Source organism: Pan troglodytes, chromosome 21 (genome assembly GCF_028858775.2).
Source record: "Pan troglodytes isolate AG18354 chromosome 21, NHGRI_mPanTro3-v2.0_pri, whole genome shotgun sequence".
NCBI classification, from domain to species: Eukaryota; Metazoa; Chordata; class Mammalia; order Primates; family Hominidae; genus Pan; species Pan troglodytes.
Window position 1 is genome coordinate 48,364,756 of NC_072419.2, and position 15,341 is coordinate 48,380,096.

At 45.8% G+C, this 15,341-nt stretch overlaps 1 protein-coding gene across 13 annotated transcripts in view; it reads right to left on the reverse strand.

The window, feature by feature from the left end:
* The window catches only part of PTPRT (protein tyrosine phosphatase receptor type T), a 1,128,501-nt gene that overhangs the window by 38,978 nt on the left and 1,074,182 nt on the right, over window positions 1-15,341 (reverse strand). For 7 of the 13 annotated variants that reach the window (XM_054674440.1, XM_009437253.5, XM_016937933.4 and 4 more), the window contains 4 exons: window positions 8,262-8,298; window positions 6,734-6,831; window positions 4,369-4,428; window positions 3,529-3,645 (listed from right to left, as the gene is read on the reverse strand). In XM_054674440.1, coding sequence (XP_054530415.1) covers window positions 3,529-3,645; window positions 4,369-4,428; window positions 6,734-6,831; window positions 8,262-8,298 — 312 coding nt within the window. The remainder of the gene's footprint in view (window positions 1-3,528; window positions 3,646-4,368; window positions 4,429-6,733; window positions 6,832-8,261; window positions 8,299-15,341) is intronic. The other 6 variants (XM_003316939.5, XM_054674441.1, XM_003316940.4 and 3 more) reach the window with 1 other exon arrangement.

Genomic DNA, 15,341 nt, shown 5'->3' on the forward strand with positions numbered 1-15,341 from the left:
TATTTAATCCTGATATAAATCCCTATATTTTTATCTCCATTTGATGGATCAGGAAACTGAGGCTAAGCAAGGTTAAGTGACACACCCAAGGTCACAGTACAACTCGTAAGTTGTAAAGGGACCATGTGAACCCTGGCTGTCTGTCTCCACAGTCTGCACTCTTAATCATTCTAATATAGTGATGTGTGAGTATGACCCAGTTGACGGGAGAAGAGGAAGGGAATCCAAGGCAGGGGGACAGCATGGGCACAGGCCTGGGGACAGGGCTTAGCATGGTGTGTGCAGAGAATCACTAGCAACCCAGGGCAATGCTAGAGGCAAGTGGAAGTCAGGCCATGGGAGACCACAGGCCTGGGGGTGCAGGAGAATAGATGAGAGCTGGATCCCAGAAGGCCTTGAATCTACATTAAGGCCTTTGGACTTTATCTCAAAGGCATTGGGAAGCTACAGGGAGATTACACAGACGGTTCCACACAAGAGGAAGTGCATCATTAGACTTGCATTTTAGGAGGCTGCATCCTGCTACATGAAGGATGGATTCAGGTGGGTGGATCGGGGGTTGCAGAGAGGGCACTATTGGTGCCCACTCAGATCCCCATCACTGGGCCAGTGGACTCATTGCCACCTTTTCTGAGTCGTGGCTGCACACACAGCTCACAGTTACCCTCTTCTGAAGAGAACTGTTCTCAGCTGAACAGGAACCCCCCTCCCCTGGGGTGTGGCTGGGTGGGGCAGCATCCTTCAGTGACTGATAGTAGAGGGAGAGTGACCAACTGGCTTGCCACTTGCTCAGTCTGCCCAGGACTGAGGGGTTGCCCGGTACGTGGGACTTTCAGTGCTAAAACCAGTAATGTTCTGGGAAAAACAGAATTTTTTTTTACCCTTATGGGGGCACCTGAGGCCCCTTTGCCTCAAGGTTGGACCAAGTGTGCAGTACCATTCATGTTCCAGGGCTCCCATGGGGTTAGGTGGAAGCAAGTCTCTGCTGAGGCCACTTCCTCACCCAGCTCCTTTCCCCATCCCATCCTGGCTCTCTCACTGCCTTCCCCCTGCAAACTCTCCCTAAACACATGAGCCAGGGCACCCAAATGACTGCTGCTTCTGGGAAACCCAAACTAACATAGGGGCAGGACTAGAGGCCGACAGTCCTGTTAGGAGGGAGAAATCAGATGCCCAGATTAAGGCAGTGATGATGGATGAGCTGAAGTGAGAGAGGAGAAAGCTTCAAGAATACTTGGACTTTTTTCACGCCACCCTCCAAATCAATTCAGTCCCAAGAAGCCTTCCTTCGAGCTCTTCCCACCTGTGCTGTGATGATTTATCAAGGATCCTCTCTCCCTGATGCGACTGTGCTGTCTTCAAGGGCAGACAGCACTCCCTGTTTATTATTTCCAGGTTCCCAGCTCAGGAACCGATTTTGAGCTAAAATCGCAGGTAATGTTTGCTGAGTGCCTGCCTGCGTGCTGTGAAGAGGCTGGCTAAGCCCAGTTAATCCTCAGAGGCCCTTGGGGTCTTTTAAGGGCATCTCCCTAGGAGTAATATCTTCCCTCGTGGTTGTTTAAAAGACAAAGAAAATGTAACACGAGAAAGGACCTTAATGCCTCAACATGGTTTGCTAGCTGCAATTCCTCAAGGCCTCCCTGCCCACGTCCCCAGTCACTCATCCCATCCTCGGGCATTCAACACAGATGTGGCAGATGAGACTGGTACCCCTGGGTTCTCTTCCTTGGGCCTGTGCTTCCAGGCCTCAGCTGCAGGGACTATTGGTTGCTACTGCCTTTCAATTGTCCCCTTCTCTGGAGACATGCCCTCAGCTGACAGGGGCTGGCCCACCCTGGAGGTTACCCCTCAGTGGATGGTCCACGATCAGCAGACTGACTGACGTGGGAGCACAGAAGTCTGGCTTCCACGCCTGAAGGGGGACAACTCTGTGGCATAGTTTATCCTTGGAGGTTCCCTGTGGATCAGCTCTAGGCTAGACTTCACTGGAGCCTCTGTCCTTGGTTGGTGTCTTTCCTTCCCTCTCCTGCTTCCCACTCTCTCTTAGGAATTTCTCCTGGGAGAGCTCCCCTGATATACCTCATGTTTCTGAATCCTTGCCTCAGGCTCTGCTTCTAAAAAACCTGACCTAAGGCAACATTGAAGTACCGATGGTTTCCTTCCTCTTAGTGGAGGGAGTTCACAGGCTTCCTGACTTTTTCGCCCAGGACTGCAGATTCAGATGAAAAAGACCCTGAGACTTTAGGAGCCTGGGGGTTGGAGGGGGAGCTTCCGGGGCAAACAGTATGTCTTAGGCCACTCTGTATGCTGGAACAGTACTGTGTGCATGCCGGGCTCTAGTCTGCAGAGCAGCCTGCTTTGGCCCTTGCAAGGACTTGTCAAAGCCTCAAGGGCACAGCTCTCAAAGCATGTAAGTCCCAGTGCTTTTGCATCCTTAAGCCTGTGGCCACATTGTCTATTAAAGTGATTGGTTTTAGAGAAATGGAACCTATGGTGTAATGGAAAGAGAAATGTGTTACGGGAGCCAAGGTGTGAATCCTGGTTGCACCAACCTTGCAGCTGGGCAACTTTGGATGACTGATTTAAACTCTCTGTGTCTCAGTTTCTTCATATGTAAAATGGGGATAATAATAGTGCTTACCTTATAGGGTTATTGGGAGGATTAACTGAGTTACTCTACGCAAAGCATTTAGAAAAGTACCTGGTCCAGTAAGTGCTCAGTAAGTGTTAGCTATCATTATGATATAATAGTAATGATAGAATAGCAATTATTATATAACATGTTATAAATATATTTATTTGCAATCACTTCCTTGCTCACCAAGCTTGTGCAGCCCTGGCCTCCTTTTAATGTCTAGACCAGCATTTCTCAACCTCGACACTACTGATGCCTTGGGCTGGATAATCCTTTGTTGTCGGAGGCTGTCCTGTGCATTGTGGAATATTTATAAGCATCGCTGGCCTCTCTACCCACTAGGTGCCAGTACCATCCTAACCCTTCTCCCCCAAGTTGTGTCAACCAAAAATGTTGCCAGACATTTACAAATATTCCTTGGGGGATCAAAATGCCCCCAGTTGAGACCACATGCCTTGAACAGGTTGAGATCATTTTTTCCCCTCCAGACTGCATGTTTTTTCCTTCTGCCTGGGATAGCTCTTCTTTCCTTTCTACCCTTCACTGGTTCCTCCTCCTTCATTCTCTGCCCAAATGCCTCCTCTGCTAAGAGGCCCTCTCCTACCACCCCATCCTGCTGTGGATTTCTATCTCCATCCTTTGCATATTCCTGTGTGGCTTTTATCACAATGTGTTGTTATTTCATTGATTTGCTTATTGAATTCAGTTTGCCCCACCTACTAGATGTGGGATCCCTGGTAGCAGGACCCATGTCTGCCGTGATTGCTGATCTGTTGCTGGTGCCAAGTATGGGGCTGGACGTAGAGCAGACCCTCAGTTACCACATGTTCTGGATGAACAAACAAGCTGGCTCTCATGGTGGACCGGCTGCCCACAGCCTCCGGGAAGCTTACCTTCTGGACTGTGAAGGTGCGTATGACGTATTCTGCCAGGGGCTCTGTTTCAATCAGGGTGACTTTAATGTCTCCGTAGACCTCTGTGTCATCTGGCCAGTATCGCACACATTTCACCTGTGGCCAAGTGAGAGACAGAGACAGAGACAGAACAGAGACAAGGATGCATAAGCACATGGCTGAGTGTGAGCAGCTGTCTCATCTGGTCGTCCCATCCAAATAAACCCAAGGGTGACTTTGGTGGCATTTCAGTCCACAGGGTTCACAGCTGGCCAGGGATCAGCAAGCTGCACAGGGCCAAGCTCACTCCCAGAGGCACTGGAGCCATTAGAAATAATTGTAGTACCTTCTTTTGCAAAGCTCCTTGTAACTTTCCAATGCATTATCACACTATGTCATCAAATAGAACAAGGTGAGATAGGTGGGTGTTATTGTCCCCACTTTACAGATGAAAATAATACTGAAGTTCAGAGGTTTGGTGACTTGTCCAAGGCCATGTGGCCAGTTTGGGGACTGACTGAGTCCCCTTTCTGCTCTGTCAGGGTGGAGCAGCTGAGTATTACCAGCTGAGCAAAGATGAGAATAAAAGGTGGGAAATAGGAGGTGGAAGCAGAAGTGGTTGGGAGGGGGACATCATTAAGAGGTGGCAGTTGGGGGTCTGGAAGGAGAAAGGCTCTTGGTTGGGAAAAGGATGGTAGCTGCTGGACTCCAAGGGAAGATGCGCAGTTCCTCTCTGACCCTGGACGCGAGCAAGCCATCCCCCAGTCGACTGTTTAAGTCGCACTCATGGATGAAAAAGAGATCATGGTTTTCCCCTTAAAAGAACAAAAGCATGATTACCATTCCGGGGGACGCCGCACGGCCTAGAGTGGCATTTCCCACAGTGTGTTCCGCTGGGTGCTAATAGGTGTTAGGTAAAAAACAAGAAACAAAAAAACAAACAAAAAAAGGTTTTGTGGTCAAATGAGTTTGGGAAATGCTGTATTACACAGTTAAATAGGCAGCTTCGCTACAGGACTATTCAGCTTCTTTCTCACGCTAGTGCTAATGTGTTTTGTGTTTTGCGACTCTCCAAAAGGGGCACAGAGGACGCAGCATTTCCCAAACGTATTTAACCATGGAACCCTCTTCTCACTAATCATCCTGCAGACTAGCATCCCATGGAACCCACTTAGGGAAACACTGGTATAGTGCAACAGGGCATGGGGGCAAATGGATTCATTGTTTGGTCCTAACACTCAGTATCTGGGTGGCCCGAGAAAGTGCTGAAACCTCTCTGAGCCTCAGCTTCCTATCGATAATGATAGCTAACATTTACTGACTGTGTACTCTGTCTACCATGGCTCACAAAGTGTTCTGCGAATACTTTACATGTATTATTCTAATGACTTATCAACACAACTTTATGAAGTAGATATTATCATCCCCATTTTGCAGACGAGGAAGCATAGGAAAGCTAAGAAAATTGCCCAAGGTCAACTGTTGGTAAGGGACGGGGCCAGGATGCAAACCCAGGGCACTTGAATAATAACTAGGAACATGGGCTCCTATGATTGTTGTAAGTTTCGGTAATGCACAATAAGCACCTGGCACAGTGTTTGGCACTAGCAGGAGTTTATCGAAGAGATTGCTTTCCTCCCCAAATCCAATTTAGATTTATGGTCTATCCATCAAGGGAATCTGTTTCCAATGGGGGATATATTGTAGAACAGGCTGGAATTTGCCTCTGAATCCCTGAATCCTGGGCTGGCCTTTATGTCCACAGTAGCTGCACCCTGGGCCTGGGTCCCTGGGGAACAGTCTGAGTGGAGTGACCACAAGCACTGGAATGAGAGTCCAGTGTCAGATTTTGTGCCTAGGTTTTGGCTGAGTGACGTCAGGGTAGGTACTCTACCCCTTTAGGTCTGTTTCCTCATCTGTAAAATTGAGTGATGGACTAGATAAGGGTGGACTCATGGATAAAGTCTCACCTGGTCCTAAATTCCCATTAGGCCCTGAGATGTCCATACCCCTTTATTGGATTACGAAAGCCCAGATTGTCTCCTTCCCATCGTCGCAGAGGCCAGAATTCATCTTTATGAATTATCTGTTTCTTACCCAAACAAAAACTTACCTGCCCACATTTTAGTTAGTTCATATGATGTGTAGAGAGCCCTTTTAATTCTAGTGTTTGTACACCTTGCCTTTAAACTCAGCAGCCCACCCACATGCCAGAGTTAACTAAGTAGGCAAAAGCAAGCTGGGAATAGCAGTCCCATTTCTAAGCCCCAGGAGTAGTTGAGGACCACTTCAGAGAGAGTTGAGATGGAGCAGAGCAGGAGACCAAGATCTGAGCCCTGAAGAACATCAAGATTTAGAGGTCAGGGGAAGAAGAACGGGTAGCAAAGGGTTGGATGCTGCTGAGATTGAGTAAGATGAGAAGAGAGAAGTGGAGACTGGATTTGTCGACATGAAGGATGCGAGTGATATTGACAATATCACTATTGGTGGGATGGAGGGAGGAGCTACGCTGGGGTGGGTAGAAGAGAACATGAGTGAAGAAACAGAGCCACTCTGTGAGTCTTTAAAGTTTGGCAGAAAAGAGGGAACAAGAAAATACTTTTTATTTACCTTTTCCTTTCTTTTTAAGATGGAAGGTACTGAGCATGTTTGTATGCTAAGGGGAACAATTTGGCAATGAGAAAGAGACTTATTTTGCAAGCGAGAAAGGGAAAAATGAAAAAAAATTATTGAGTAGAATCTGTGATCCAGGCACTATGCTTGCCTTTGGAAGGGCAGAGACATGGCTTCTGTTGTGTTAGGCTGAGCCATAAGAAACAGTTGACATTCGACCATTTGGGTCAACAGAAACAGCCATTTCTTATAGTCAAATCTGACAGCAGAGGAGAAGAACAAGAGGACGGTTGTAGATACAAGTAGGATTGTGGTGTGACAATGAGGGAGTGAATGACTGATGGTTTTAATTTCCTCAAAATATATGAGATGACATCATCAACGGAGAGTGAGGGTGTAAAAAGGGATGAAGGGGATTTGAAGGGAAAGGACATTGCTTGAATGTGGAATAGGAGTGATGACATCTCCCTTGTAGGTTGCCGTGAGGGTGAAATATTGACTAGGAGGCACTTAGCACAATGCATGGAACAAAGAGATGTTCGAGAGTGCATCTCCAGCATCCTCTGCCCAGGCGAGTGCAGGAGAGGCTTACCCTGCCCACTTCCACCAGGTTTGTGACCATGACGATGCTGGCGGAGTTCTCCTGCCAGATCATTCTCCAAAAGTCCTTTACAGTCTCCTGCATCGGACCTGCCAACAGAGAAGAAGACAGTGAGGTTAGAGAATGCAAGTGCAAAGCAGCAGCTGAGAAGGTTTGTCCCTCCGGTTGGTCAAGTCTCCACACTGGTGAGCAGGAGTGAGGCCAGGTGATCCTTGTTAAGACACCAAGTATCTGAGACACGGGCCTGAGACATGTGAGCCTGATGGGGACAGATTAGGGTATGGATGGGGAAAGGCTCATTCCAAGCTCTCACAATCCGCAGCATCTACTGGAAATGTTGGCAGCCTCTCCTCTCCCTTCTGTCCTCCTCCTGCTCAGACCCTTTCTACCAACTCCACCTATCACCTTATCTGGACTGTATTATGGCTTAAGGGAGTTTTCGAAAATTGGTCTCCAGAACCTCCATGAGAGACAGGAAGCCAATTGGGGTGGGGGGTGGAGAGAGCTGCAGGGTGCCAGATGCTGAGAACAAAAACAGGAGATGCCTGATTTTGAGCTTGACAAATGCTGGAGGCATTCCTCTAGGGCCTCAACAGAAAGGAAGAAAAAAAAAAAAAAAAAAAAAAAGACCAGGAGCAGAAAATAGGCTCTGACAGTCCAAAGCATTTTCCTTGGAAATTACTCTTTCAATGTCCCGGGCCTTTATCATTTTTAAAATTACAAAAGTAATACATGTGTTTGATATAAAAGTTTGAATACCATTTTTCTATATTTATATGTATATGTGTGTATTTACTGTAATAAGCATCAGACCTATTATATGCATTTTCTGATGCCCTTAAACATTCTTACCAAGCGTAATAGTTTTAATAGCTGCAAGGTTTTCTATAATATGGTGGTAACACACTTTATGTAACCAATGTACCAGTTGTTGGGCATTTAAGATTTTTCGCTTTTTTATTCCTATTATAGATAACACCGTGAATAATGTTCTTATATACGTCATTGTCTATATATATAATTATCTGCAGGATTTTTTTCCAGAAGGGTTTGAAAGGTATGATCATTTTTAAGCCTTCTGAAAACGCACTGCCAAGTTACTTTCTAGGGCAGCCAGCTGCATATCTGTTATGGGCATGCACCTATCGTGGAGATAAGGCACCATCAGCTCCGGCCCTGGTAGGTGTTGATGGCACCTGCTTGGGCCTCTCCCTCCTGACCTAGTGAAGCTCCTTGCTCTGTCACTCATGGGCCTTTTTCCTATAGTGAAACTTGCCACCATTTTCCTTCCCAAATAAACAAATGAACAATCTCAAGGACCTCTGGAGATTCTTCAGCCTACCCCTCCGTGGCTTCTTTGCTGGTGGAAACTCATTCCTCTCCTCCAGGGCTGTTTAGTGAAAAGGAGGGTTGGAGTAACAGATATAGGAGGAGAGGACAAGCCTTGCAGTTAAGAGAGCCCTTTCCCCTGGGACCCCTGAAGCCTCTCTGAGGCACTAGGTGGAGGGAGGGCACTTACCTTGAGTCGCAATGTAGTGCCGAGGTCGATGGTATCCCTGGATAACAGGAGAAAAGCACTGTGAAGAGTCTGTTGTCAAAGCTTGTAAACAGCACAGTATTAATAAACATCCTCTCCAAGTCTTGATTTTCTCATGGGCAAAATGAGAACAGCATCAGTTATTCCCAGAGAAGTGGCAAAGGTTAAATGAGATATTGCACATAAAGTGTGTAGTAAGTCACTAAATGCTAGCTATTTTTATAGTTACTTGTGAGGTGCCTACATAGGCTTGCCTTGGAGCCAGTGGCACTGGGAGCAAAGATTGGATGGGCATTGCTTATCCTTATGCACCCAAAAACAGGTAGAGAAGGAGTTTCCAGGTTTATGGGGAGCATCGTCCACCAAAAAGTCTTTCTTGAGCCATGATTATATGAAGAACACTGTACAAGACCATATGGGACACCCAGAGAAGGAAAAGGAAGAAAACAATTCAATTGTTGACTTCTTCCATTAGTAACAATTAGAAAAAGAAAATTGAGAAGTATCCCACATTGCTTCTCTATGCCAACATTCCTGGGCTTGGAATTGAAGTCCCAGGTACGGAGAAGACCTTATGGAAGGGTGACCTGGGAGACCCATAAAGATACCTGCAAATACAAAGACCAGTTTCTAATTTCTCTGTACATTTCAGAGCACTACAGTAGGCCCTGCTGTACTCTGGTTGGGGAGTACCCTGCTGCCCCATAACCTTCATCACTGGACAAGAGGTTGAAGGTGACCCCTCTTTTGCCTGGACATGGCATACATGGAGTGTCCTCTTTCCAGTTACAGTCATATTGAGTAGAAGTTTAAGTTTTGGAGACAGACCTGCATTTAGTGCAGAACACTGAATGCAATTAATATTTGTTAAATAAATACATGAGTGAATAAATGAATAGATGAATAAAATTTTTAAAGAACACAGATGCCAATTTTAGAGCCTATCAATTGGGAGATTGTTGACAGTCCTGAAATCCACTTAGCTTTTGTGGTTAACCATGTCCAGAGAAAATAAGTCCTAAAGTTTGATGAACATCTGTCTTTGTCTTAGATGTTGCTGACCAGTCTTTTTGTCCTGTTGAGGTAGATGAACTGCCTCGAGGCCACTTTCTTCAGGAAATAGAACTGCCATCTGTATGGCTTATGGTGCCACAGATGTGGCATCTCTAAAGTTCTAGACCCACTTTCTGATACAAAGACAAGTTTCTGAGTCCCTTGTACATTTCTCCACCTTTGTGTTTCACTTGCTCGATAATGATTTTGCAGGCACCTTCCAATTGCTGGGCCTGCTCTAGAGTTGGAGGTTGGCACCAATCCAGGGGCAATGTCATGACCAGAACTGTTGGATTAACCACAGAGCAATCAACAGCCCTACTAAAACTCTGTGCTTGAGGAATCCTATGTACTTAGTGAGGTTGTTAGTTTCTTAAGGACAAACACTCCCTACTAAGCTTAAAATTTTTTTTCTCACAGAGCTCAGCACAATGTGAGACTCACAGCAAATACCCAATCAACAAGCTGTTGACAAACCAACTAGGCAGGCAACACAGCATGGTGGTTATGCATACCATGGACTCCGGAACTCAGCTGCCTGGGTTTGAACGCTGGCTCTGTCCCTTCTAGGGTGTGTGGTCTAGGGCAAGCTACTTAGTCTCATTGTGCCTCAGTTTTAAAATTCACAATAACAAAGATATGAAATCAACCTATGTGTCCATCTCAATGGATGACTGAATAAAGAAATTATATATATATATATATATATATAGTATTCCATATATATATGGACATATATGAAGAGATATATATATATAGATGTGGTATTCCATGGTGTGTGTGTATATATATGTGTACCATGGAATACTACTAAGCCATAAAAAATAATGAAATCATGACTTTTGCAGCAACATGGATACATGGATGGACCTGGAGGCCATTATCTTAAGCAAAAAACTCCCGGAAACAGAAAGTCTAATACCGCATGTTTTCACTTACAGTGGGAGCTAAATAATGTGTACATATGGATGTAGAGTGTGGAATCGTAGACATTGGTGACTCAGAAGGTTGGCAGGGTAGGAGGGTGGTGAGAGGGATGAGAAACAATTTAATAGGTGCAGTGTATACTGTTCAGGTGATGGTTACACTAAAAGCCTATACTTCACCACTGTGCAATACATACAGTAACAAAACTGCACTTGTACTCTCTAAATCTATAAAATTAAAAAATTAATGGGGATAATGGTATTTACCTCATAGTGTTGTTGACCAGATTAAATGAGTTGATATATAACAGTTACTATGTGCCAGGCACTATTCTAAGATTTAACATATATGTCTTTGCTATTGTTATTTTATTGTTTATTTGGCAAACATTTATTTACTGAGTGCCTATCAAGACTAAAAGTGTATGCAGGCCTCTCAGGGGACACTGGGGTGATGAGACCTTCTTTGTGTTAATGTAATAACTGAGCCCTTCCCTGTGACACAAGGGGTAGGAAGACCTATCCCTTCCTCCAAGTCAAGTGGACAGGGCTGCTCAGGCTAAAAGAAAGAATTAAACCCAAGGGTTTTCTTGAGTAGCTTTGGGAATAGAAAATAGTCCCCTAGATCCTGGAAAGATGCAGTTTCTCAAGTCTGCCCTCTTCTGCCATTCCCATCACTCATTCCCACAGCCCTCATCCTCCCTGGCTGAGGCCACAGCACCAACCACTAGCTGGCCTCCCTGCCTGCAGTTTCACTCTGTAGCCTTGCTGCTTCCTAACCCCATGAGCTTCCTCTTGCACACTGAGTGTGTTATTTCCCTGCTTATAAGCCTGCAGTAGCTCCCTATTGTCTGCATGGTAATGCCAAATGCCTTACCTTGGGACTAGTCATCTGTCTCCAGTTTCATCTCCAGCCTCACCTCCAGCTGTCCCTCTTTGTCCACTCCTACAACCCCATGCACCCTGTGCTTCAGCCTCACCAAGCTGCTCTTGAAATATGCTCTCCTCTGGGATGCAGAGCTGACTCATTCCTCCTGAGTGGCCCAGTAGGGCTTTGTATATGCTCAGTGAATACAATTCCATGTGCTGCAGTAAATTTTTTTGTACCTTTCTCCTCCTGGGACATGGGACATGCCACCCAGAGCTGGGTGCAGTTTTCAGCAGTCTGGTTGGTGAAATACATGTATGAATGTTTTTGAGCTGAAGTTGGAGCATCCTCTTAATGCTCAGGCTGGAAGAAAAAGAGACCCTGGAGGAAGCTGTGATTTGGAAGATTCTAATGTGCTTGAAATTCAGTGAGATAACATTTTGAGCAAGAGATTCACATTTTAGTTGTGGAGTTAGATGGCTTGGATTCTCTATTTTGTGAATTCATTTGTTTGCACAGTTATTCACTGTCAATCAACAGGTATTAAGCACCTACTACTATGTACAAGGCACTGGAAATACAAAAGTGGACCCGATGAATGTGGACTTTGCTTTTGAGCAACTTATAGACATCAACAGACTGGGGTAAAGGCTACTAATGGGAAGATGTGGGGACTCTGTGGAGTACCCATGGGAATTGAACAGCCAAGGAGGGTCCCCTCAGAGGAGGTGGTGGTTGATTGGCTCCTTAAACCTAGTTTGGGCATCTTGACACCTCTTGTCATTTCTATTTCATCCTTTCAGTGATGTTCCCAGTTTCTCTGCCATTCTTTCATCATCCACTGGCTCTTGCTCTTCTTCAGAGATAGGGATCACATGTCCATCCAGAGGCCTTAGCACTGGCCATTCCCCGTGCCTGCTATGTCTGCCCCCAGGTACCTGAGTGGCTTGCTCTCTCGCTCCATCCAAGCTTCTGCTCAGTTGTCAATCACGTCTGTGGAGAGTTCATCTCTGACCACCCCATCAGCTTCTTTCCACTTTCTCTGGCTTACTTTTTGTTAGATAACCTATCACCAAATAGCATACTATTCTGTCTTCATTTACACGCTCCCCCAGTTGAATGGGAGCTCCACGAAGCCAGGGCTGGCTTGCTCATGGCCATGTCCCCAGCACCTACAAGTCAGCCTGGGCCATTGGCCTTGAAAAATTCATATTGACTGAATGTACGTATGCTGTGTGCCTGTTCCCACGCTGCATCTGAGTAAAGAGACCCTCCTTGGCTTCCAAAAACCCACGCAGTCCCCAAAGAGAAAACATTCTAACCACGAGACTCCTCAGCAAAGGAGATAAAAGGAAATGTACTGCTCAATTGGGGCTCCTCTGGGGATTCGCCAAGAGCGAGTACAGAAAACTTCCTAACCTTAAAAGAACTTTGAGTTCATTTAAGTCCCACCTACACAGCACGCAGATTGACTGCAAACCAGCACTGGGCCTGCCTCCATCTGTCTGTGAGCAATGGGAAAGAGGTTTGCATCCAAAACGCATTTATCTCACTCTGCACTCATGCATCTGTTACTTACTGGGGACCCAGATACGATATTTATTTCCAGGCTGGTAATTTATAACAGATTTAAGTGGCCAATACATTTTCGGGTGTGCAAACAAACCTGCCAGCGGGATGGTTCAGACAGTAACAGACCACGGCCTCCGGAGGCAGAGACAGGGCTGGCCCCATTCAGCTCATTATCCCAATGGAGTTATTTTAATGAATCGTCAAGATCCAATTGTAGAGAAATGATTCTAGCATGGGCAGTTAGCTCTTTAGAGAGCCAGGAAGGATTGTGGCTGGGTTGGAGACCAGGGTGATGGAGTGAGGACCTAGTTAGCTGTCTGGAGTACTGTTTTGCCAGGAATCCCTATAGAGACCCCAGGAATTTTATCTTTGCTGGAGTATATAGTTGGTTCACAATTAATGGAGTTCCTCTACTCTTCACCCTATAGTGGTAACTGTGCAAGGAGTTGCTTGTGGTTGGTTTTCTTCCCTTTGTCCCTCCACTTCCCCTTTTTCCTTCCATGGTCTGCTCTGCATGGATCGCGCCATGGGCTCCTATTCTTTCTGCTTCAAATTGGGTTTAGTCAATGGGGAACAAAAGCAGGAACTCAGAGGCCAGGAGGAGGTTGGGGCATATGTTCTTCTAGGTTCCTCCCTGCCAGGTCTCCATGCCTTGCTTGACCTTGTCACTCAATCAAGGGCTTCAGTTCTTGAAGGGCAGCCCTCTCTCATAGCTACTCTCTTCCCTTATCTGGGTCTAGGGCTGGTAAGGACTCCCTACTATTGTTAGCCTAGTGATACTGCACCCTACCCTACTGGTTTCTCTTAATCCTGTTCACATCCTTATTAAACTTTCCCTGGGTACCCACTTTGAGGAAGCCTATGTTTCCTTTTGGGATCATGACAGATACTTTACATCAGTAATTGCACACTTGTGGGGTGGCACCATTATCTCATTTTATAGATATCAGAATGATTAAGTAATTTACCCAAGATCATAAAGCTAGTAATCAAAAAGGCCTGGATTCAACAGCCAGGTCTTCAACACAGACCAGATTCATGACTTTATTGGCCCTGGATTCTAACCACTGAGATTGAGCCTGGAGTTCAATATCCCATAATAAGACAGCATGAACAGAGGCCATTTGCCCTGTCTGCCTAACCTATTACAGACAGAAGAAGAAGGTCGTGGTGTGTCCTAAGTGGGCAGAGAACTGAAGTTCAGTTGTGTGACCTTGGACAGTGCTCTTAACCTACAGCTCTGGTTTCCTGTCTTTAAAGGCTTGAAACATGCCTTGCAATGATAAAACAGGAAATGAATCAGAGGCATAATTAGCAGTGGTGTTGTAGAGATTAACTTGCATTTAAAGCAATTTCGTTTGTTGCCTATAAAATACCAAAGTGTATCTTGGCCCTGACTGTAGTCAGATGCTCATTCAACTTTGGACTGAGTGCCTATCTAGGAAAATGACTTTTGTTGGGGGATTCTAGTCAAATGATGAATGCCAGATACAGAAACTCAGGCATGCCAGACCCTGTGTGGGCTGTGGTCCTTAGGGTCATATCCACGCAGCCATAGACAAGGTCGAGGAGAAATGGAAGGAATCAATTCAACCTGCATCAATATATGCTGACTCGGTCCTTGCTGTGTGTTGGCTACAAGGCGGTGTCTGGGAGTGGCGGGGGGGGGAGGGGAAGGAGAAAGAGTGCTAAACTGGGAGCCATTCAGGTCTGGTTCCCATCCTGGTTCTGCCACTGACCAGCTGCATGGCCTGAGACATATTTGTGATTTCTCTAAACCTTAGCCCTCCCCATCTGGAGAATGGGAATGATAACACCTACCTTGAAGGGTTGTTAAGAAGTTTTGATAAGCTGACTTACTTAAGCCACCCATCATAGGACCCCAAGAGTGACTCATTAAGAGCCAGTTGGTGTTGTCACTGCTCACTGTGATTATTAAAGACAGCAGGGTATGGTGGGAGAGGTACTCTTGACTCAAATTTCTGCTCCCTCCTCCCCTACCTCCTAGCAGTATAATCCTGGACAAGTTATATAATCTTAAGAGACTCACTTACTCATCTGGAAATGGGTAGTAGTGGTACTTACCTTGTGAAGTTGTGATACTAGTTAAGGTGATGTTGGTACATGAAAGGTGATCAGTAATTCTTAGGTTACTATTAACCCTTCTTGCCTGGCTGGCTCTAAGTCATCTTTCAAGGCAGAACTGAGACATCACCTCCTCCAGGGAGCCTCCACTGGCTACTTCCCTTTCCCACCAACTTGAAGCTTTGATTTTCCTTTATGGTCCCACAGCCCCTGCTCTGTGAAGGTCTATTTTCTTATCTGACTCCCTCACCAGATTTGAGTCCCTTTTAGGTCAGAGACCTGGTCTTAAAAGTCAGTATTTCCCATACACAGTGGAGGGTCTGCTCTGTGTTTGTGAACTGAATACTGGATGTATGAAGGAAAGGCTGCTTGGCCTGATGGATGCATGCTCAGAGTGCCTTGCTCTGGGCTGGAGAAAAGCTATTCAGAACTGGCTGTCTCCTGTGAACTTTCCTGGAAGGGCTATGGTGGCAGAGACGGTGTTCATCTTCAACTCCACTGAAGTTGCAGCCTCAGTTCTTGGCCATGTAGTAGGCCCTTTGTTAATTAGGGTGTAGT